A 24,946-nucleotide genomic window follows, 5' to 3' on the forward strand; every position below is an offset into this window, starting at 1 on the left:
TTTATTTAAAGCTGAATAATAGTCCATGTGTATATGTAATACATTTTCTTTATCCTTTCGTCAATCTATAGATACCTCAGCTGATGCTGTCCCTTACCTAAAGTAATAATGCTGCAATAAACATGGGAGTCCAAGTGTCTCCGATACAGTGACTTCATTTCCAGTTGTAGAGTTGCTAGAACATATAGTGGTCCAGTTTTCAGCTTGAAAAGAAACTTCCCAACTGTTTTCCTTAGCTGCTGTGTTAATTTACATTTCTGCCAGCAGTGTATAAGAGTTTCATTTCCTGTGCATTCTCCCCAACATTTGTTAATTTTCATGTTTTTGACATTAATCATTCTGTCTGCAGTGAGAAGATACCTCCTTGGAATTTTGATTTGCACTTTCATTGTGATTAGTTATGGTGACCCTTTTTTACATGTATTTCTTTGTCATTAGTTTATGTTCTTGAGAGAAAGAACATTTGCTCATTTTTAATCAGGTCATTTGGTTTTTGATGTTGAACTGTTTGAGTTCCTTTATATATTCTGGATATTAATCCCTTGTCAGATGATTTGTTAGGAAATATTTTCTTGCGGTGGGCACTGTGACATAGGGGGTAGAGCCTCCACCTGCAGTGCCAGCATCCCATATGGGCACCAGTTCAACTCCTGGCTGCTCCACTTTTTTTTTTTTTTTTTTTTGACAGGAAGAGTGGACAGTGAGAGAGAGAGAGAGAGACAGAAAGGTCTTCCTTTGCCGTTGGTTCACCCTCCAATGGCCACCACGGCTGGCGCGCTGCGGCCGGCGCACCGCACTAATCCGAAGGCAGGAGCCAGGTGCTTCTCCTGGTCTCCCATGGGGTGCAGGGCCCAAGCACTTGGGCCATCCTCCACTGCACTCCTGGGCCACAGCAGAGAGCTGGCCTGGAATAGGGCCAACCGGGACAGAATCTGGCGCCCCGACCGGGACTAGAACCCGGTGTGCCGGCGCCGCTAGGTGGAGGATTAGCCTATTGAGCCGCGACGCCGGCTTTTTTTTTTTTTTTTTTTTTTTTGACAGGCAGAGTGGACAGTGAGAGAGAGAGACAAGAGAGAGAGGTCAGCAGGAAGTATTACCATGTTCCTAAAGTTGTTTCCTCCTGGTCTCCCATGGGGTACGGGGCCCAAGGACTTGGGGCATCCTCCACTGCCCTCCTGGGCCACAGCAGAGAGCTGGCCTGGAAGAGGAGCAATCAGAACAGATCCACGCCCCAGTCGGGACTAGAACCCGGGGTGCCAGCACCGCAGGCAGAGGATTAGCCTAGTGAGCCGCAGCACCTGCCAGGCTGCTCCACTTCTATCCAGCTCTCTATTATGGCTGGGAAAGCAGAAGAAGATGGTCCAAGTCCTTGGGCCCTCTTTCTCGCCCTGTGTAACTCTGACTTTCGAATCAATAAATAAATCTTAAAAAAAAAATTTCTCCCACTCTGTAGTTGTCTTTTCACTGTGTTAATTGTTTAATTTGCCGTATAGAATCTTCTTAGTTTGATGTAATATCGTATGTCTGTTTTTGCGTTTGGTACCTGTGCTTTTGGTATTTTTTCTTTTTTTCCCTCCAGAAGCCTTTTATTTAAGGAATGCGAACTTCATGCATTTCATAATTACAACTTTAGGAACATGGTGATACTTCCTGCTGTACCTGCCCTCCACCCCTCTTCCTCCTTCTCCTATTCCCAGTCTCTTGGGGGTGAGATGAAACCTCATGGTGGTTTTCATTTGCATTTACCTGACAGCTAGTGATCCTGAGATTTTTTTCATGTGTCTGTTGGCCATTTGGATTTCCACTTTGAAAAATGCCTGTTTAAGTCCTTTGCCCATTTGCTACCTGGGTTGTTCGCCTTGTTTCTGAGTTTCCTGATCTCTTTATACACTTTGGTTATTAATCCTTTATCAGTTACACAGTTTGAAAATTCCTCCTATTCTGTCTGTTGACTCTCCACTTTGCTGTTTCTTTTGTAGTACAGAGCTTCTCAATTTGATATAATACCATTTGTTGATTTTGGCTTTGATTGTCTGTACCTCTGGGGTCTTTTCTAAGATCTTTGCCTATGCCAGTGTCTTGCAGGGGTCCCCCAATGGTCTATAATAATTTGACGGTATCAGGTAATAGAGTTAGGGCTTTACTAAACCATTTTGAGTGGATTTTTGTGTAACGTGTGAGGGTAGGGGTCTTGCTTCATACTTCTTCATGTGGAGACCCAGTTTTCCCAGCACCATTGGTTGAAGAGACTGTCTTTGCTTCAAGAATTTGTTTTAGCTCTTAGTCAAAGATAAGCTGGTTGTAGACACACAGATTGATTTCTGGCATTTCTTTTCTGTTCCATTGGTCTATCCATCTGTTTTTGTACCAATATTAGGCTGTTTTGATTATAACTGCCCTGTAGTATGTCTTGAAATCTGGTATTGTGATGCCTCTAGCTTTGTTTCTGTTGTATAAGATTGCTATAGCTATTTGGGGTCTATTATGTTTCCGTATGAATTTCAGCATCATTTTTTCTATATCTGAGAAGAATGTCTTTGGTATTCTGATTGGTATCACATTGAATCTGTAAATTGCTTTCAGTAGTATGGACATTTTGATATTGATTCTTCCAATCCATGAACATGGAAGATTTTTCCTTTTTTTTGTATCTTCTGTTTCTTTCTTTAATGTTTTGTAATTGTCATCATAGAGATCTTTGACATCCTTAGTTAAATTTATTCCAAAGTATTTGATTATTTTTGTAGCTATTGTGAATGGGATGGATCTTAGAAGTTCTTTGTCAGCCGGCGCCACAGCTCAATAGGCTAATCCTCCGCCTAGCAGCGCCAGCACACCGGGTTCTAGTCCCGGTCGGGGGGCCGGATTCTGTCCCGGTTGCTCCTCTTCCAGGCCAGCTCTCTGCTGTGGCCCAGGAGCGCAGTGGAGGATGGCCTAAGTGCTTGGGCCCTGCACCCTCATGGGAGACCAGGATAAGCACCTGGCTCCTGGCTTCGGATCACTGTGGCGCGCCGGCCTCAGCGCGCCACCCGCGGCAGCCATTGGAGGGTGAACCAAAATAATAATAATAAAGTAAAAAAAAATCTTAATTTCATGGGAGAAATTTTATTTCATGTCATTTATGTATTTCATTAGTTTGTGGATTTGCTTCTCATTCATCCTATGAATTCCTTTTCTGGCATTTCTTCAGTCCCTTTGTCTTCACATTCTAGTATTGAAGTGTTGTGTTCTTTTGGAGTCACCATGTTGTCTTCCTTATTCTTGTTTCTTTAGTTGCTGTATTTATTATTAGGCATTTGTGGAGATACTTGTTGGTTTCTTTTTTTGTTTTGTGTTTTCTCTGTGATGGTTTTTATCGGTGGACTGTGCCTCTGTGGCTCAGAGGAGTATCTGCTTTTTCAGTGAATATTCAGAGGAGTGTGCTGGGTGTGGTCAGGGAGCTCTGTTCAGTGCTCCAGGCTGAAGGGTAACACCCTTCATCAAGGTAACACCCAGGTTGGGCGTGGTAAATCAGAAGGGGTGTTTGTTCTGCTCTGTTGGTGTAGTCTTACACGTGCCCCCTCTCCTCAGTGGAGACCAGTGCCTAGGCACTAGCCCCAGTGGGTACCATATTCGTTCATGTTGCCACAATAACCACACAAAGGGTCTGTGTAGGTCCTCAGTGTAAGCATGGATCCCACAGCAATGACCCTCACCAGGGAATCAGGGAACCCCAAGCATGTAGAGCTGCCCACAGTGACTGCCCGAAGTCCCAGCCATACCCTGTACCTTCCCATGCAGCCACAGTGTTTTTACAGTCCTGGCACACAAGGCTCCCACAGTTACGAGCACCCAGTCCCCTGTCAGTTCTCCCAACCAGACTCAGGCTCTCCACGTGTCAGGTTGCTGGGCAGCAGAAATGAGCTGGCACAGAAGTTACGTATGTCCAAAATGGCACCCACCCTCTCTCTGCTTGTTTCAGGATGCCGGTGCAGCATGGTCAGGGAGAGAAACCTGCCCCTTTTTATATCCTCTAGATTTGCAGGTACACTGTCCTCCACAGGGCTCTAAGCCAGACTCGCGCCAGGCTCTTCTCACAGCTTTATCACCAGTGGCTTAGGCTGCTGCAGTCCAGTCTCACCTAATTCTCCAAAACTGGTGCAGAGACTCTTGGCTCCTGGGGTCCTGAGTTGTACACATCTACACCCTCCACATAGGTCCACAGTCTCCCTCTAATTTGCATGGAGTTTCTTCTGCCATTTTCTCCCGAACTCTTCCCTGAAACTGTACTCTTTCCACTTTTTTTAATCTATCTTCCCTTAGACTAGAGCAGTAAGCTCCCTCCCTATCCGCCATCTTGGATCTCCCAAAATAAACTCGGTATTTTTCTAAAAATTCTTTATGCCTATACCCATCTCTTAAAATGTTTCCCCTATGTTTTCTTCTAGCAGTTGCATAATTCTAGATTGTACACTTAGATATTTTATTCATTTTTAGTTTATTTTTGTATATGGTGAGAGATAGGGATATACTTTACATGTTTTTGCATATGTGTGTAATCCAGGTTGTTCGGGCACCATTTAGTGAAACTGTTGTCCTTTCTGCTGTGTATATTCTTGACACCTGTTTTGAAAATTGGTTGGATATGAGTGCATGGATTAACTTCCAAGTCCTCTATTCTATTCCATTCGGCTATAATTTCTTGCACTACTGTGCTGTTTGGTTATTATAGCTGTGTGTTATGTTTTAAGATCAAGTGTTGTTACGCCTCCAGCTTTGTTCTTTTTGCATGGGATTGCCGGATTGCCTTGGATATTTTAGGACTTTTGTGGTTCCATGTGAATTTTGTTTTTTCTATTTCTATAAAGAATGTCCTTTTTTTAAAATTATTTATTTATTTGAGAGGTAGGATTACAGAGAGAAAGAAAGAGAAAGGTCTTCATTTGTTGGTTCACTCCTCAAATGGCTACATCGACCAGAGCTGGGCCAATCCAAAACCAAGAGCCATGAGCTTCTAGGTCTCCCACACAGAATCAGGAGCTGAAACACGTGGGCCATCTTCCACTGCCTTCTCAGGCCATTAGCGGAGAGCTGGATGAGAAGAGGAGCAGCAGGGACAGGAATTGGGGCCCACATAAGATGGCAGCACCTTAGGCGGCCATGCCATAGCACCAGCTCCTGTCTTGGTATTTTGATTGCGTTTGTTAGCAATCTGCAGATCACTCTGCTCAGTAAGAATACTTTAGTAGTATTAATTCTTGGAATCTGTGAGCACAGCTTGTCTCCCCATTTCTTGGCATCCTCTTTAATTTCTTTTAGAAGTGTTTTACAGTTTTCCTTGTAGTGCTCTATAATTTCCTTGGTTAGATTTATTCTTATGTTTATTTTGTAGCTGTTGTGAATTTGCCTTTCTAGTAGCAAATAGTGATAAATAAGGTATTTTTAAATATACCCAGCCTGATGAGATTTGGATTATTTTAATAGACTGCAGGTTTTGAAAATATGTCTTGTGTATTTGAAAAGATACAGTTTGTACTATTTGTGTATATATTCTACATAAATACAAAAGACAGATTTACTTTATTAACTATAGTCATGCATCACTTAACAATAGGGATATGTTCTGAGAAATGTGTTAGGCAATTTTGCCCTTGTACAAACATCTTTGGTTGTTCTTTTTATAAGATTTATTTATTTGAAAGCAGAGTTTATAGGGAGGGAGGGAGAGAATGAATCAATCTTCAGTCCGCTGGTTCACTCCCCAAATGGCTGCAACAGCCAGGGCTGGGCTGATCTGAAGCCAGGAAGCAGGAGCTTCTTTGAGGTCTTGGGTGGCTGGGGCCAGCCCTCTTGAGCCATCTGCTGTTTTCCCAGGTACAGTGGCAGGGAGCTGGAAGGGATGGAGCATCTGGAACTCCAACCGCACATGTATGAGATGCCAGTGTCACGTTACCCATGATGCCACAATGCTGGCCTCTCACAATTTTTTTTTAATATTTTAAACTTTCTGAAGAGTCTTTTGTTAGTAGTGTTTTGTAGTTTCTGCCTTATATAATTAGTTGCTGTGTTTCATTTGATATGTAGATTGTCATGTTATTTTCTTTATGTTGTTTAAACATTTTTCTCTTCCTTAATTTTTTATGCGATATATGATCTCATTCCTTGCTTTCTAATTATTCCCACTTGCCTGGAGTATCTTTGCAATCCCTCTGTCTTAGCATTTTAAAATACGATGTTCTTAATTCATCTCTTATTTATAAGAGTATGTTGTTCAGTATAAAATTAGTTTTTGCTTTGTTATCCGATTTGAAAATGTTCTTCTTTAATAAGCACATTAAACTAATTGACATTAAGTTAAATTCTTGATGCTCTTAATTTGGTTATATTTTATATTCTAATTACTGAGGATTCAATCCTGTATTTACTGTTTTTTTCTCCACTTGATGTAGCTTTGTGATTTAAAAAAAAAAAAAAAACTCTTTTGGTGTTTAGAAAGGCCTGTATTTGTGTTCCGTGGTTACAGTTGTATTTATAGCTCCTATAGTGCCCTCAAAAGTACTTTTCCATTTTCTTATGTAATCTTTTATTTTCTAGTCTGTCCATCTTAAATGGTATCATTTGACTACTGCCTGTTTACTTAAACCTAGACAATAGTCAGCGATTGTACTCTGCCTTTCCCCGTCTCCTCTCCTTTTTTTCAGTTGCATTTTTTTCTGTTTAGTCAAAACATAACGTTGTGTACTGTCCTTTCTTCTATACTTCCACATTTATTTTAATGCTTGCTGTACAAATAAATATTCAGTATCAGTTCTTTTATCAAAGGTATCTCTTGCTGGTTCAAACTCTTCATTTAAAGGATTTCTCTAGAGAGGCACATGTATACACTATTCTCTGAATATTTTCAAATTCAGAACTATTTTTCTATAGATTTGGTTATTTGAAGAGCTGTTTGGGTTATAAAGTCCTTGGGTTACTGTCACTGGTACTGAGTTCCTTGAAAACAGTATTCTGTACTTACTTTGATGTTCTTAGGAAGATTAGTTCTTTAAGTCATTTACTGTGGCTTTTTAGTAGTATTGTGATTTCTTGTAATGGTAGAAGTTACAGTTTTACAAAAGTTAGAATTTTATTTCATATCAGGTTTCTTTTTTTTTTTTTAACTTTTATTTAATGAATATAAATTTCCAAAGTACAGCTTATGGCTTACAAGGGCTTCCCCCCCATAACGTCCCTCCCACCCGTAACCCTCCCCTTTCCTACTCCCTCTCCCCTTCCATTCACATCAAGATTCATTTTCAATTCTCTTTATATACAGAAGATCAGTTTAGCATACACTAAGTAAAGATTTCAACAGTTTGCTCCCACACAGAAACATAAAGTGAAAAATACTGTTTGAGTACTAATTATAGCATTAAATCTCAATGTACAGCACACTAAGGACAGAGATCCTACATGAGGAGTAAGTGCACAGTGACTCCTGTTGTTGACTTAACAAATTGACACTCTTGTTTATGGCATCAGTAATCAACCTAGGCTCTTGTCATGAGCTGCCAAGGCTATGGAAGCCCCCTGAGTTCACCGACTCTGATCATATTTAGCCAAGGCCATGGTCAAAGTGGAAGTTCTCTCCTCCCTTCAGAGAAAGGTACCTCCTTCTTTGATGACCCGTTCTTTCCACTGGGATCTCATTCGCGGAGATCTTTCATTTAGGTGTTTTTTGTTTGTTTGTTTGTTTGTTTGTTTTTTTTTCCCCCCCCAGAGTGTCTTGGCTTTCCATGCCTGAAATACTCTCATGGGCTTTTCAGCCGGATCTGCATGCCTTAAGGGCTGATTCTGAGGCCAGAGTGCTGTTTAGGACATCTGCCATTCTATGGGTCTGCTGTGTATCTCACTTCCCATGTTGGATCGTTCTCTCCCTTTTTTATTCTATCAGCTAGTATTTGCAGACACTATTCTTGTTTATGTAATCCCTTTGGCTCTTAGTCCTATCATTATGATCAATTGTGAACAGAAATTGATCACTGGGACTAGTGAGATGGCATTGGTACATGCCACCTTGATGGGATTGAATTGGAATCCCCTGGTATGTTTCTAACTCTACCGTTTGAGGTAAGTCAGCTTGAGCCTGTCCCGAATTGCACATCTCTTCCCTCTCTTATTCCCACTCTTATATTTAACAGCGATCACTTTTCAGTTAAGTTTCAGCCCTTAAGAAGAATTGTGTATTGATTACAGTATTCAACCAAAAGTATTAAGTAGAACAAACAAACAAAAAATACTAAGAGGGATAACATATCAAGTTGCTCATCAACAGTCAGGGTGAGGGCTGATCAAGTCACCATTTCTCATAGTGTTCATTTCACTTTAACAGGTTTCCTTCTTGGTGCTCAGTTAGTTGTCACCTATCAAGGAGAACAAGTGGTATTTGTCCCTTTGGGACTGGCTTATTTCACTCAGCATAATGTTTTCCAAATTCCTAACAGGGATCACTTTCAGTTAAAATTTAAACACCTAAGAATAATTGTGTGTTAATTAAAGAGTTCAATCAATGGTACTAGAACAAAAAAAATACTAAAATAGATAAAGTATTACATTGTACATCAACTGTCAGGACAAGAGCTGATCAAGTCACTGTTTCTCATAGTGTCCATTTCATTTCAACAAGTTTCTCCTTTGGTGCTCAGTTAGTTGTTGCCAATCAGGGAGAACATATGATATTTGTCCCTTTGGGACTGGCTTAATTCACTCAGCATGATGTTTTCCAAATTCCTCCATCTTGTTGCAAATGACCGGGTTTCGTTGCTTAGAGCACAACTTGGGAAGGAACTTATTTAATTCATAATAATGACAGTTTAAAATCAGACTCCTAACTAAAATTACTTTGTTTTATAGGAATTGAAACCTGATGTAGTAACTAAATCTGCTCTTGGTGATGATATCAACTTTGAAAAAGTCTGCAAAAAGGTATATCTGAAAATAATTTTGTTTGATTTTTGAAAAGTACCTCATTTGTATTGTTTACTTTTTCCGTGTCACTTTCTTCACTGAAGAAAAAACTTATCAAGAAGCCGGTTACTGTTTTCCTCACTGAACTCCAGGATTGCTACTGAAAAATGTTCTTATAACATTTACAAGTTTTGCTTTGCTATGATCTCGCCTCTCCAAGGTCATTAAAGTATGTTAATATAGTATTTCATGTGTTATATAACTATTAGTCTCTTAGCCTTGTTAGTTACAAATAGCAGTCTATTCTTAACAGATCATTTTCCTGAATAATTCATTTAATGTCTGTGTTCATTTTGTGAAAGAATTCTTTTTTTACCTCTTTAAAGATGAGGCTAATGGAGTTCAAAGAAATTGAAAGAGCTGACTGAGACTTAATGCTGTATCATGTGGCACAGTCAGCACTTTTCTCCAGAGCTTCCGTTGTTTGTGTTTGTCGCTCCTGCTTCTTATTTACTGTTTCCCCATTTTCGTTGTGCCCACTTGGTTTATGTCTGTCTACCTAAGACAATGTCACTTGAGTGCAGGCTTTACCTGATTTTTCTGTTTCCTGTTTTTACTTTTACTGATTTTTTGCCCTAGTCTACATTATTTCTTTCTGTCTCCTAGCAGTCTTCATGCTATCAAATAATTGTACCATATTATTTGAACAAGCACCATGTCTATAAATAATTCCAAGAATTAAATAGTCACTCTAAAACTAAGTAAAATCTAGATGTATATGGATCACTGGACCTTACAACTTTTCTTAAAACTTTAATTCTTTGGGCCAATTCATTCAGGGCTGACAGGACGCCTTCTGTTTTTTCTTAGGATGGATGCATGCATTCTTGATGTTCCTTCAAATAGGAAGCCACAGATGGTTCAAATGACCATGCCCGTTGTTGTATGTAAATGACCACAGTCCTGAGAGGATCGCTTTGCCCAATCCTTGTCCATTTCCTATTCTTTCAGATCAGACTGATGGAAGTAGTGCTGCTTGCATTAATAACAGTGATAAGCTTCATGATCTCTCAGAAGAGGTTACGCTGGACTGAGTTGTAGTCCTCAGTGTTTTCCGTTTTTCTTCTAGAAACCAGATGGAGCACCCTATCTTACTCTTTTCTGTAATTCTTCCCCGGCACTCATTCAGCTCCTCCTACTGCCACCTCCCGCTTCCCACTACCACTACCACCAGTACCAAATTACACTATCTAAATAGTGGTAAGTGTCAGGAAAAGCTCTTTAATTAAGTTGTCATGCTACTTCTGTGTTGTGTTTTTCTTTATTTTTTAAGTTAATTTTTTTCATTTGAGAGTGGTTTATTTTGGCTTACTTACCTTGCTTCACAGTGATGTTCACATATAGTGCTTACCTGTGTGGGTGTCAAAACCTAAGTTACCAGACCTAGTGCTGTGGCATAGTGGGTAAAGCTGCCACCTACAGTGCTGGCATTCCATATGGGCGCCCGTTCGAGACCCGGCTGCCCCACTTCGATCCAGCTCTCTGCTATGGCCTGGAAAAGCGCTAGAAGATGGCCCAAGTCCTTAGGCCTCTGCATCCACATGGGAGACCTAATGGAAGCTCCTGGCACCTGGCCTCAGATCAGCTCAGCTCTGGCCGTTGCGGCCATCTGGGGAGTGAACCAGCAGGTGGAAGACCACTCTGTCTCTCTCTCTCTCTGCCTCTCTGTAGCTCTGCCTTTCAAATAAATAATTTTTTTTTTTGACAGGATTATACAGTGAGAGAGACAGAAAGGTCTTCCAATAAATAAATAAATCTTGAAAGAAATTATTTAAAAAACCTAACTTAACAAAACCTATTTGATTTCCATATGAACTTGCATTTTTATGTGTCAGTTTTTCATTTTTTTTTGAATTTTATCTGACATAGGAGCATTCATTAGACAGAATATAGGAAAGTATAGTTCTTTTTCCCTTCTATAGAAAACACTTCATTTATCTACTTTAAGCTTTTAATTTAGCAGTGTTAGTTGACTTTAAAGTATTGCTGCTAGTGTTCTACTTTTACCAGTTCATTTAGAGCTGGTTTTAGAAAAGATTTCAAAAATTCACATCGCATGTAAGAGATCTTTGTCATTTTTAGTCTACTGTGTACATTCAGAGGTGCATCCTCAAAATTATGTTCAAAATTGAAGACCAAAAGCTTTTGTGCTCACAATAAATACACATAAGCCAAAATAAAATTTTCCCATTAAAAGATGAGGTGTTTTCCATTTTTTTATTTAATTTATTTGAAATGGAAGAAACTGGAGGTGTGTGAAAACCACAATTTCCTGACAGTCTTCCATGGCAAACATTATGTCAGCTTTAAATAAGGAAAGCTGTGGTTTCCTTCATACCTCTCAATATTGTGAAGACTTTTTCATGCAGGTGTAAAAGCTGTTTGTTTGAAGAGACTACTTGGTAGCCTTTTTCAAAAGCTTCAAAATAAATTTATTTAAATTTAAAAATGTATCAATATATTTGTATTCCTTTTGCCTATCTCCGTGGCATTCCGTGTGCTTTCTGTGAAGTTTGTACATTTTACATTAGGGTGATACTGCGAGCCTCAAAAGATGGCCAGTGTATCCTCATGTGTAGGACAATGCCTTTCCATCTAAAGGGCTCAGTAAATACAGAGAGTGAGGAAGTGGGTAAGGGTGATGAGCAGGAGAAAAATTAGATGGGAAAAAGACTTGAAGACCATCTCACGGGTTCTGCCCTACTCATTCTGTACTTAACTCAGTGCCTGAAACTCCATGCAGACATCTCAATGCGGCAGAGCCCAGACACTGCCAAAGGACTGCACCTGAGCCCCTCTCTTTCTCTTGTGCTTATATGTAATTCCTTTACTGACACATTTGAAGGGGGCTTTACACAGTTTATACTGTGAGAAAACATTTGGGGATGAATCACAAAGATTAGAGACAGTTATCTCTAATAGTTGGGAAGAGGAGTTATTCAGAATCCTAGACTGGTCCTGATCTCTCTGCCTCTCTCTCTCACTGTCTGTAACTCTACCTGTCAGATAAATAAATAAATAGTTAATGATTTTTTAGGAGTAAAATTCTTAATAAAATTAAAGGCTTGAAATAAAAACTGCTTTCTTAAGATTAAAGTTAAAGGCTTAAAATTGTTAGATTTTTACATAGAAAGAATTAAGAAGTTATGTATATTGCTATAATTGATAATTTTTTTAAGTGTGTTTACAGACAAAGGGAGAGACACAGAAAGAGAAGTCTTCCATCCTGATGGCTTATTCTGCAAATGGCCACAGTGGTCAAGACTGGGCCAGGCCAAAACTAGGACCCTGGGACTTTATCTGGGGCTCCCATGTGGGTAGCAGGGGCCCAGGCACTTAGGCCATCTTCAGCTGCTTTCCCAAACACGTAAGCAGGGATTTGGGTTGGAAGTGGAGCCTCTAGGGCTCGAACCAGTGCCCATATGGAATGCCAGCATTGCAGGCAACGGCTTAACCCACAGTACTACAACTTGGACCCCAAAATTGGTATTTTTAACTGAAGCTTTATTTAAAACAAGTAATTAAAAAGTACGTATAACATTTTTCAGTGTTCTTTTAAGAATAGAAAATTGAATCCTTAGTGTTTATAAAGCATATTGTTCATGTGTATATTAATACTAGTTTTCCCCCATTATAGTACTTTTTTCTACTCTCAGGATTGTAAGCAGTTCAGATTTACAAATCATTAAAAAGCCATTAGGAACAAATATTAATAAATAATAACTAGTAGATAAGTATAAGGAATTTTAAGGACCAGACTTTTCTTTTTTTTTTTTTTTTTTTTTTTTTTTTTGACAGGCAGAGTAGACAGTGAGAGAGACAGAGAGAAAGGTCTTCCTTTTGCCGTTGGGTCACCCTCCAATGGCCGCCGCAGCCGGTGTGCTGCGGCCGGCCAGACTTTTCTTGTACAATGAATTTTGATGTTTATGAATGCCTTGAGTAAATAATTTTCAATTCAGTGGAAGCATTGATTCTAATTATTATAACAACTTATTTGGTAATATAGTAATAGTATTATATTTACTCCTTAAGAACATCTTCTGCGTTTTCCTTCTGAGTTGACAACTTGGATACATTGCTGAGAAGTGGTTAATAGTGTGCTCCTTGTCAGTGGTGAACTCACCCTCTGCTCATATTCCTGTTTAACGAAGGGAAGAGGCTTGAACATCGGGCATTTTCTGCATTTCGGCTAGTGTGGCCTTGTCACTAGCTTCCTGCCCTTAGGCAGGTTACTTACTACTTACCATCACTGGCCCTTGTTTATTTAGTTTCTGTAATAAATAGCTGTTTCAGAGCAGATGTTCCAATAATGTATTATAGTCTCCCCCTTCAAAGTCATGAATAAATTAGATTAAGATGATATACTTCATCCCCTCATGTTTCTGTTTATTTTGCCCCAAATTTAAATGCTATGTGCACCTTCACTCAGCAAATATTCCATATTATATCTGTATTGTTTTTTGGTATATTGCTAGGTATTCTTGACATTTTTCGTATCCCTATGTAACAGGAGTAGTTCATTCTCTCAGAAGTTTGGCCACGTTGTGGGAAACCAACTTTCAAAATTTCCAGTTTGTGAGGATTAGAAGGACTAGTATGGTTTGAAATGTATATGCACAAGTATCATTTTTGTACAAAGTAGGCACAGCCCTTACCTACCAGACACATTTTTGTTGAATAGAGTCTCAGCTAAATGAGTAAGAGCTTGAGAAGCCATCTATTTTCAACCCATCGTACTTATACAGAGTTGTATTTCTACGTTTGAAGCAATGTTTTTCTTAGCCTGCCCTGAGGATATGGCTGTTCCTTCATGATACAAATTAAATTTTGTATTTATACCTATTCAAAACTCCCTCAGAGGCGCAAGATATGTTTTCTGATGCAGACTGATTATAAGAAGTCAAATGTCCACACTTCATTGTTTTCCTGAATAAGTCACATGCTTATTAAATATTAGCTGCTGAAGTATACAGCATCATAAAGTATATCTTACTTAAAAGTAACTGTCCTGTTAACAAAGTGCTTATTAATAGAATATGTATTATTTTTATTTACTAGTAGGATTAACCTATTTGTCTTACATGAATTGCATATAATTAGACAACTGTAAGCTATGGTATATGTAATTCTGCATAACTACTCAAATTTAATACTCCTATGTATGTTGTAGATCCAAGCTCTCTTGATCTTCATTGAGCTCATTGCTGCTACATAAAATGCTCAACTCCAGTATGACAACTATAGCGAGAACCACATTCCTAGGTTTATGTAACACAGTTGTCCTTTTAAAATCAATCTCACTTCTTATTAACCCAGTATTCTTTCCAGAGAACTCCTTCACAAAGATTGAACCTAAAAACATAGACAGGAGGCCTAAGAGTATATAAGAAATGAGAACATCATCATACATTAAATTGCCATATAATTATAGAATTGTAGATATTAACCCTGAAGCTTTTTTTTAAATAGTATTTAGTGAATGAAATTAATTACCAAATCAGTGATAAAATGGTTATTAACAAAATGGTAAGTAGCCAGTCAGTACTAGATATGACCATGTTACATCTGCTGTTCATAAATAAGATGGAAAGATAGCTAGCTGTAGAAAGAAAAATACCCCAGCTCAGCAAAGATTGTAACAGTTTGGGAACAGCATTTATGTGTTCTTGAACACATTCAGTGTCACAGTCTGTTTAGCATTCCCAGAACTTCTTACCTGAAGCATACAAGACTAACTCATCTCATGAAAAGCTATTTCAGTTTTATCTGGATAGTCATATATTGAGGATTACCTTTTTTATTTAAAGATTTATTTATTTATTTAAAAGGCAGAGTTACACAGAGAGAGGAGAGGCGGCAGGAGGGGGAGTCTTCCATTCACTGGTTCACTCCCCAATTGGCTGCAATGACTGAAGCTGCGCTCATCCAAAGCCTGGAGCCAGGAGCTTCCTCTGGATCTCCCACACAAGTGCAGGGGCCCAAGCACTTGAGCCATCTTCCACTGCTTTCCCAGGCCTTAGCAGAGAGCTGGATCGGAAGTGGAGCAGCCAGGACATGAACCAGCTCCCATATGAGATGCCGGCACTGCAGGCAGCAGCTGTACACCACAGCACTGGCCCAAAGATTACCTTTGAAATGAATACACATTTACTATTATCACCTCGTAATCTAGAAACAAAAATCTGTCATACTAAATTTGTAAGCATCATGGTCCTTCTTAAATTTTTTTCTTTTTACCTTTATAATATTTTAGTTTACCCCAACCAAGGATTCTACTTGCATGTAATTTATAACAGGCATCCCACCTTTTTTTCTGTAAAAAGCAAGAGAAAATATTTTAGCCTTGTAAGACATACTAGTAGCTCTGCTCTTCACACGCTAGTGAAATTGATTCACTTGCTTCAAGTGTTTACTGAGTACTTCCCATTTCCAGTCAGTCTTCTAGGTACTAAATCTGTAGCAAGAAGATAAACAAACCCCTCCGTAACAGAGATGAAAACATATGCTCCACCATGCAGTGCTAAGTGATGTGAAGTAAATGGAGAGCGGAAGAAAGTGTTGTTCTAGGAGAGGTAACATTTGAGCAGAGACCTGAATACAGTGAGATGATCAGCTGTATATGTTTGGGAGTGGAATTTTCCAACTAGAGAAGAGCTTGCAATGGGATACCTAAACATTAGAAGGCAGTAAAGCCAGAAGAAGAACAGGTGCAGGACCAGCATGTGTGCAGCAGGTTAAGCCAGCAACGCGACGCGGGCATCCTGTAGGAGCACCAGTTCGAGTCCCAGCTGCTCTGCTTCCAGTCAGCTCCTGCTAGAGTTCCTGGGCGACAGCAGAAGGTGGCCCAAGAACTCAGGCCCCTGCCACCATGTGGGGACCCACATGGTGTTCGAAGCTTCCGGCTTCGTTCAGACCCAAGTCCTAGCCTTGCAACCATTTTGAGATAGAATTCATGGATGGAAGATCTCTAGATCTGTTTCTCTCTCTGTCTCTCTTCCTATATATCTCTTTCTGTAACTCTGCCTTTCAAATAAATGAATAAAATTTTTTCTAGGAAAAGAAGAAGAATAGATATGGAAATTGTGTGATCTTATTACATTTTTAAACACCATTGTGACTGATAGAGAATATCGGCAGTGGGAGAACACGATGCAAAGGAGAGTGGCATGGATAATTTAATCTTCAGAATTAAATATTTAAGTTGTTTGAAATCTGATGCTGTGTTTCTTTTTAAAAATATATATCCCACAGATGATACATAGCATAATCCTGGAAACTTCCAAGTATCTAAAGAGTATCTGTTATTAATTGATTATATAATCATTGTGGTTGCTCAAAAGCAGTAATATTTTTGTCAGCGTGATCCTTATCTTTAACATGAATTATATAGTTAACTTGTCTAATGAGAGTATTTGCAAATTCCCTTGTGAAAACACAGTGGTTGTTATCTCTTCTAATAGTGCCGCATTATTTTTATTCTCATTTATTTGCAATATGCAGCCAGATTCTACTGCGACTGAAAGGGCAATTGCCAGACTAGCAGTGCACCCTCTCCTGAAGAAAAAAATCGATGTGCTGAAAGGTATGAAATAAGTGACCTGGAAGTGATGTTTACTAAGCACTTAGGTTTGTGGTTTTGGGTAAATATTGACTTATTTTAAATATTTATATGGTTCTTGTAACTCTTGAAAATACTTTCCTTTATAAATGTTACTTTAAAATTTCTTTGGGAATGTGCCTAAAATTGTATCATGTCAGCAAAAAACTAAATTTGTTTTTTCCCTAAATTCTGATATTAACATATGTAAAATATAATATATAAGTATATATTTTATGTATAGTATATACATAATAAAATTTGAATGCATTTGGTTTTCTGAATTTTCATATAGCTCATTACTTCTGATTGTACATTTCATGACATAATTTTTATTTATGTGTATGTATTTTGAAATAAATTTTTAGAATTTATTTTGCTTTTGTTCCAAGTTATTTTATTTTTGTCTAAAAGCACAACTTATAATATTTGATACATCATTATTACAGAAATTCATTGTCATTTTTTTGTTATTTATTTGCATGCAATGACTTTTTAAGTCCAAGACATGAAAAAAGAATGATTTTTCTTTTCATTTTTGCAGTTTCAAATGGCTCCATCTGAGCATATTTTGTAACTTTGGTTTTTAAGACGTTAACAGAGTGCTTTGTGAATGCTAACCCATGTGCGTGTTTAATAAAAGTCCTTTTAAAGTACTGCCCTGACACCCTGATGCTGTATGTGTTTCCATCCAAAACCACTCACGTACTGTTACTCTTGCAGCTGCTGTCCAGGCCTTTAAAGATGCGAGACAAAAAGTTGCTACAGTTGAATCATCAAAAAACGCTTCTGAAGAAAAGCATTCTCAGGATGCTTTGTGTTCAAAAGATGGTGCAAGTAAGTCACAGCAAGAAGGAGCTATCACCAGTGAACAAAAAGAAGAAGCCAGTTCCCTGGCAAAGAAACAAGGAACTAACTCAACAGAAAAAATAGCCAAGATGAAACGTGGACCCAAAGCAGTGGACGTTCCCCACTCTCCGTCAAAGCCTCCAGAAAAGGATTCTTCAGTTCCTCTTGAATCCCTGAAGACACCTGCCAACCCGAAAACGACAGCGTTACGTCCAGCCAAACAGAAGAAAGTGTCTGAAAGCCCGCCTGGTGACACCAGTGATGGGGAAGAATCGCAGGAGGAGGAGAAGGAGTATTTTGACGACAGCACAGAAGAAAGGTTTTACAGACAGTCTTCCCTGTCTGAGGACAGTGACAGTGGTGATGACTTCTTCATTGGGAAGGTCCGACGCACACGGAAGAAGGAAGGTAGCAGCCATGCTCCCGTGAAGGAGCTCAGGCCTGCCCAGAAAGTGTTGCCCAGGGAGGATACACACGAAGCCCATGGGGATAGGAGAAATGACAAGAACACGCCAAGTGCAGAAGCCAGGAAGTTGGAGTCAGTGTTTTTCCACTCTTTATCTGGATCCAAAAGCTCTAGAAGGTAAATGTGTTTTTCTGTTCTGAAGTTATTATTAATTCTTAATTTTTTGAAAGCTATAAAACGTTTACATTTCCTAATGCTGAGGGAAGGGACTGCCTCATGCCTAATTCAAGTTTGCACAACTCCTCCTATTTTTAGACTTGTTCCTCTCCATCCTGATAGTTGGATAATAAAACAGATACACCTGTGAGTATTGCATGTATATAGCCACTCTGAAAATGAGATGTGATAGCCAAATAATAAGCCGAATTTTTATTCCTTCAGTTATCAAAATTTTGAAACGCAAGTTAATTTTTGATGAAAAACTTTAAAATGATATTTTTGCTCGATGACCCAGGACCATTACTGAAAACATCAATCATTTGACTCTGCAGTTTCCTTTCAGAGTGTGAGGCTGCTGGCCCGACCTCCGAGCTTACCCACACTGCTTTGTGTTCGGTGCTGTTGGTGCCGCCCTCTGTGCTGTGAGCTGCTACATTCACAGCTGTTATGGTGTAAATTGATAAGTTCAAGTTCATTTATAATTCTAATCAAATGGAGAATTTCTTCACATTTTAGGGTGAAGAGCATGGTTATCCAGTTTCTTTAGTAACAGCTGTTTTATTCAGTAAGCTGTTTTTTCTGTGTTTATAGATCAGGGGTGGTCTTTTGTGGTTTACAAAAATGTGATTTAGAAATTTTCCAAAGATGACTATGGAAAAGGCATAAAGTCATCGTTGGAGCCTTGAAAATAATTAAAATATTTACTTTCATCTCAAATCTGCCTCAACAAGGTTTCATTTTTTTCTTTATTTGACAATAACATAATAGTTTTTTTCCCTTTCCCTGAAATATGTCTAAATTTTTGTGTTTTATGACTCATTCTCCCTGTGAGAGGATTTTTGAAATTCTTAATCTGGTTAGTGTGTAAGAGCAAAGACAAGGTAAGCAACACGAAAGATTTTTAGTTATGCACAGAAGTCCCTGTGAGAATGTGACAGGAGTCCTTCATGTGTCTGTGTCAATATTGGAGTCTGGCAGATCTCGATGGGGTGAAAGAAAAGCCTCAGGTTTTCTTGATTATCTTACTGATGATAGCTTGTGAGATGAGGGAGTATGATACGGTCCTCTGAATCAGTTTTATCTTAATTTTATTACTTTATCTTCTTAAAATCAGAGAGTTTTATCTATCTTTTGGAAGTCATAATGGTGTTTTTCTTCTTTTAGCAGCTACAGAGAACAGGCTCCCAAAAGCAGAACCCCAGGTACGTATTTGGCTGCCCAACATCCGTGGGCAACTGAGCAGTGTGCCAAAGTGGAAGGGTGCAAAGTTAGGGTTGCTTCATGGTCTGATGAAATTTATACCATCAGAAATGGAAACTGTCATCATGTGACCCTCAGTAGGATTTTTAATGTTTGTCATAAATTAATTAGCACATTGTTTAAGCAAATTATTAAATGTTAGTCTGGTATGCCATTAAATACTCAGTAACAAGTATATTATCCTGAGGGTTAAGAGGAGTGTAAGTGTTTTCCAATAATTCATAACAAATCAGAGTAGAATATATTTGGGTATGCTGACTTGTTACACAATTCCAGACTTCACAGGCTTCACATAAGGAATGTTTTATTTCTTACTAACATCAGAGACCACTGTGAAGAGGGGCTCTGCTGCACATAGTCATCAAGGACCCGGCTCCTTTCCATCTTTTGGTGCTTCTTTCTAAATCTCATGACTGCATCTGGTCACAGAGGAACTAACAAATGCAGCCTAACCGTGTATCTAGAAGTGGAATTTCTTGAACATGTAACTCTGTCACCACATGCTCATCTCACCTTTCCTCCCACGCAGACAGTGCACTTACCCCTTCCCACGGAAGCCAGCCAGGGTCACGCTGTGCTCCTGCATCCCGCTCAGAGTGCAGGGTGATGGTGAAGCAGTGCCTTCATCGGACCCTACTCGTGTGACCTTTAGGTTACAAGGAAGCTGTGTGCCCCAGTGCTGCCAGGTATGCAGTGGCACAGCAGGCACCCAGTTGAGGGAAAACTGGAAGACATACAACAGATTAGTACATGAAATTCTGCTACGCAGGGATCATGCTGGCTCTGAGAAGAATTTCCTATTCATTGTCTGTGGTCCTTGATTCCCTTCTTGGGAGAATCTTTGTTCCATGACTGTATTTGAAGTGGGCCTTGAATGATCTTTGGGAGATTTGCCCCAGGTCACAGGTGCAAATCTTAGGCATTGAGGATATTGTTCTCTTGGAGAGTTTTTCCACTCCAAGGGGTAACTTCTTTAACTATATACTTCCTCAAAAACTTGGTAGATTGCTGTCCTCTGTTCTGTTAGGGCAGTATTGAGCTCGTAACAGCACTGAGAATTCTTTATTTGAGCTGGTTCACGAACCTGCTTTATTTATGTTGAGTTGTATTGTTAGATTTTTCCCACCTCCATTCTCATTCAGCAGCTGCTGCATTGAGACTCTCAGGTTTGGATGGCAAAGTCATACCGTTAATCTTGCTCCAAAGCTGAGTCTTTATGACTCTGTAAGTCTTTTTCTGCCTTGCACTATTGAGTAACCATGGCTTCTCTAAATGTTGCATTCCAAATACCTACTACAGCTGGCCACTTCTTTCCTGAACTCTTTTCTTTTTTCCCCTGTCTCTTGTCACAGGTAGCCAATAATAGACAAATCTTTTTTTAACATTAAAAAAATTTGAGTAACAATAATTGTATATCTATATGACACACATTGTGACAAATTTAATGCATATGTACAATAGGTATTGATCAAATAAGGATAATTAGCGTTCCCCTCAGTTGTTATTACTTTGTGATCAGATAAATTGAGCTCCTCTCTTACATTTGCTCCAAGAATACACAGTAGCTACTTGTGAACTGTAGACACTCTGGTATACCATATAACAGTAGGAGCTTACTCATTCTCTATAAATCCTCCCTCCAGCCCCTTCTCCCAGCCTGTAGTATTTACTACAATGCCTTCAGAATGAGTGGTTTCAGCTTTCCACGTGTATGGGGGACATATGTAGTATTTGTCTGGGTTCCATCCTTTTTTTGCTTCAGATGACAGGATTTCATTCTTTTCCATGGCTGAACCATATTTCACACACTTTATGTATTCATTCATCGGTTGATAGACACCTTGGCTGTTGTAAGTAGTGCTGCAGTGAAAGTGATGGTGCAGGTATCTTCTTGAAAAAGTGGTTTCATTTGCTGTGAATATATTTTGCTGCATGTAGGAATCTCCTCGCTGTTTTGCATGGTGACTATCCTCATTTATATTCCCGCCAACGGTTCATAAGAGTTTCCCTTTCTTGGTATCCTCACCAGCATTTGTTATTTTTTGTCTTTTTGGTAGTATCCGTTCAAGCAAGGATGAGAACATCTCATTTTGATTTTGAGTTGCATTTCCCTTATAGCTAGTGAAACAGAACCTTTTTTTTCATATATTTGTTGGCCATTTGTATTCCTTCTTCTGAGAAATATCTATTCTGACCTTTTGACCATTTTTTTTACTGGAGTTTTGTTTTGTTTTGTTTTGTTTTGTTTTTTGGTGTTTAATTTTTGAGTTCATAATGTTTTCTGCATAGTAATCCTTTGTTGGGTAAATAATGTACAATTTTTTTGCCTATTCTGACAGTTGTCTTGTCACTCTTTTTTCCTTTGTTGTGTAGAAGCGTCTTAATTCATGCACCCCCATTTAACTAATTTTGCTTTTGGTGCCTGTGCTTTTGGAATTGTATCCAGAAAATTGTAGCCTACAACAGTGTTGTGAAATGTTTGACCTATGGTTTCTTCTATCAGCTTCATAGTTTCAACTCCATCTGAGTTGACTTTCATTTATGGTGAGAGTTGGGGATCTAATTTTATTTTTTAAATTTATTTATTTGAGACACAGAGAGAATAAATGAGAGAGACTGACAAGCAGAGAGCTCCCAGCCACTGGCTCAGTCCAACAAATCCCTGCAGAGGGCCTTGTCTTGTGCCAAAGCCAGCAACAGAATTGATGATGAGTCCCCCCGTGGATGTCAGGGACCCCTTAAACCACTACCTGTTGCCTCCCATGGTGCATATTAACATGAGGCAGAAATTCAAAGTGTAGCCAGGACTCAAACCCAGGTAGTCCAGTAGGGATGCAGATGTCCCAACTGGTAGCTCAGCCACTAGACCGCACACCCACCCTAATTTCATTTGAATACATGTGTGTATCCAGTTTTGCCGACGCTGTTTATTGAAAGAGACTCTCCTTTGTCAAAAGAATCTGTTGACTCTATGTATCTAGATTAATTTCTCCATTCTGTATTCTGTTGCATTGATCTATATGTCAGTTTTTATACTAGTACCCTGCTGTTTTAATTACTGTAGCTTTGTAATATGCCTTGTTATCAAGTATTGTGATTCTTCCAGCTTTTTTCATTTATTTTAGTAGCAGCAGCAGCATTTACTTAAATTGTTTTGGCTATTATGGGTCCTTTGTGGTTCCAAATCGATTTTAGAATTTTTTTTTCTATTTCTGTAAAGAATATGCTATTTTGAAGAGAATTACATTTGATCTGTAGATTGCTTTGGTTTTACATATATTTTGGCAATCAACTCTTTAATCCATAATGATGAAATATCTGCATTTTTTGTGTGTCCTCTGATTTCTTTCATAATGTTTTATAATGTTTGTTGTAGAAATTTTTCCCCTCTTTCGGTGGGGTATTTAGGTTTTGCATGAATAAAGCCATGTCATCTGTAATCTTGGATATTTTGACTTTCTCCTTTCCAGTTTGCTTGCCCTTTGTTTCTTTTGTTTCCCTAGTTGCCCTTGCTAAGACTTCCAGTAGTATATTGCATAAGAGTGGTGAAAGGAGTCACCCTTGTCTTGTGCCAGATTTGGGGAGAAATGCTTCCAGCTTTTTCCCATTCAGTATGTTATTGAGTGCTGGCCTGTCATACATAACCTTTGTTATTTTGAGATATATTCTTTCTGAACCTAATTGGGGGAGAATTTTTATCATGGGGAGATGTTGAATTTTACCAAATGCCTTTTTTGCATCTATTAAGGTGCTAATGTAGTTTTCATTTTTTCATTCTGTTGATGTGATTTATGACATTTAGTGATTTGGGAATGTTCAGTCATCATCACACCCCTGGGATGAAGCCCATGTGATCATAGTGTTCTTTTTGATGTGCTGTTGGATTTCATTTGCTAATATTTTGTTGAGAATATTGCATCCATGTTCATCAAGGATATTTGGTGTAGTTTTCTTTTGTTCTCATGTCCATTTGGTTTTGGTGAGCTGGCAGATCCTTCTGTTTTGGGAACAGCTTGAGAAGTACTGAATAGTTCTTTAAATGTTTTGTGCATGTCAACCTCTAAAGCCATTGGCATTTCTTTAATAGGAGACTTTTAATTGCTGCTTCAATTTGGTTACTCTCTAATCTTGATACAGTCTTGCTTAAGTTGTGTGTGTATAAGAATATCTATTTCTTCAGTTTTCTAATTTTCTATAGTTATTTATAGTAGGTTCTTCTGATCCTTTGTATTTCTGTGGTGTCAGTTGTAATGTCTCATTTGTCATCACTGATGTTATTTATTTTTTCCAGCTTTGTTGTGTAATCTGGTTTAAAGTTTGTTTTTTCTTTTTGTAAAATCCAGTTTTTTGTTTTGTTGATCTTTTGTATTTCTTGTAGTTTCAAATGAATTTATTTTGAAAGTGATGCTTATTATTTCTTGACTCCTAAGTCCTTAAGGAGCATCATTAGATTGTTTATTTGAAATACTTCTATTATTATGTATGCATGTGTGGCAGTAAACTTTTCTGTTAATACTGCATTTGCTGTATCCCATAAATTTTGATAATGTTTTCATTTCCATTTCAAGAATTTGTTTTCTTTGTAATTTCTTCAGTGATCATTTGGTCATTCAAGAGCATGTTTTTATGTGTTTGTAAATTTTCTTGTTGTTCTTATTGTCGATTTCCAGTTTTATTCCATTGTTTGAGAAGATATGTGGTATGATTTCAGGGTGTTTTTTGTTTGGTTGGTTGGTTTTTTTACTTTATTTAGACTTGGTTTGTGGCCTAAAATATGGGCTGTCCTGGAAAATGTTCCATGTACTGATCAGAAAGTCTTTTGTGCAGCTATTGGATGAAATGCTCTATAAATTTCCATTAGGTATGCTTGGTCTGTAATACGGTTCAACTCTGATGTGTCTGTTTTTTGCCTTATGTAATGCATCTGTTGATAACAGTGGAGTGTTGAAATCTCCAACTGTTACTATGTAGGAATCTGTCTCTCCCTTGAGATCTAATAATATTTCCATTATATATTTTAGTGGTCTGATATTGGGTACATATATATATTTATAATTGATATATCTTTTTGATAAATCCGACCTTTTATCAGCATGTGATGACCTTTGTGTTTTTTTTGACAGTTGTTTTATTTAAAATTTTTTTATCTGAGGTCAAGCATTGTTGCACCGTGGATTAGGCCACTGATTGGGATATCTGCATCCCATATTGTAGTGCCAGTTTGCATTCTAGGTACTCTACTTCCAATCCAGCTTCCTCCTAATGCATACTAAGAGGCAACAGATAGTAACTGAAGTGACTGTGGCCCTGCCACCCATGTTGGAAATCCAACTGGAGAGAGTTCTGGGCTCAGAGCACCAGCCTGGGCCAGCTGTGTCCATCAGGGCCATTTGAGGAGTAAACCAATAGATGTAAGCTCTCTCATTCTCTGTATGTATCTATATTCTTCTCTCCTCTCTTTCTTTCAGGTTGATGAAAATAACTAAGCATTTTAAATTTGTTTTATCTGAAAGAAGTATAATTTAATTCTGCTGACTTATGATTTCTGTTTGAGTAGAATATCTTTTTCCAACCCTTCAGTTTCAGCCTTGGTGTATCTTTATTTGTGAAGTGAGTTTCTTGTAGGTAGC

General features: G+C 38.6%; 1 protein-coding gene across 2 annotated transcripts in view; it reads left to right on the forward strand.

Annotated features, from left to right (window-relative positions):
• The window catches only part of SRFBP1 (serum response factor binding protein 1), a 68,497-nt gene that overhangs the window by 36,585 nt on the left and 6,966 nt on the right, over positions 1-24,946 (forward strand). The window contains exons 4-7 of one of the 2 annotated variants that reach the window (XM_008254947.5): positions 8,872-8,943; positions 16,486-16,567; positions 17,306-18,014; positions 19,221-19,258. In XM_008254947.5, the coding sequence (XP_008253169.3) occupies positions 8,872-8,943; positions 16,486-16,567; positions 17,306-18,014; positions 19,221-19,258 (901 nt within the window). The remainder of the gene's footprint in view (positions 1-8,871; positions 8,944-16,485; positions 16,568-17,305; positions 18,015-19,220; positions 19,259-24,946) is intronic. The other variant, XM_089334854.1, reaches the window with a different exon arrangement.

This window comes from Oryctolagus cuniculus, chromosome 6 (genome assembly GCF_051225735.1).
Source record: "Oryctolagus cuniculus isolate XC-2025 breed Fujian yellow rabbit chromosome 6, ASM5122573v1, whole genome shotgun sequence".
Classification (NCBI taxonomy): domain Eukaryota; kingdom Metazoa; phylum Chordata; class Mammalia; order Lagomorpha; family Leporidae; genus Oryctolagus; species Oryctolagus cuniculus.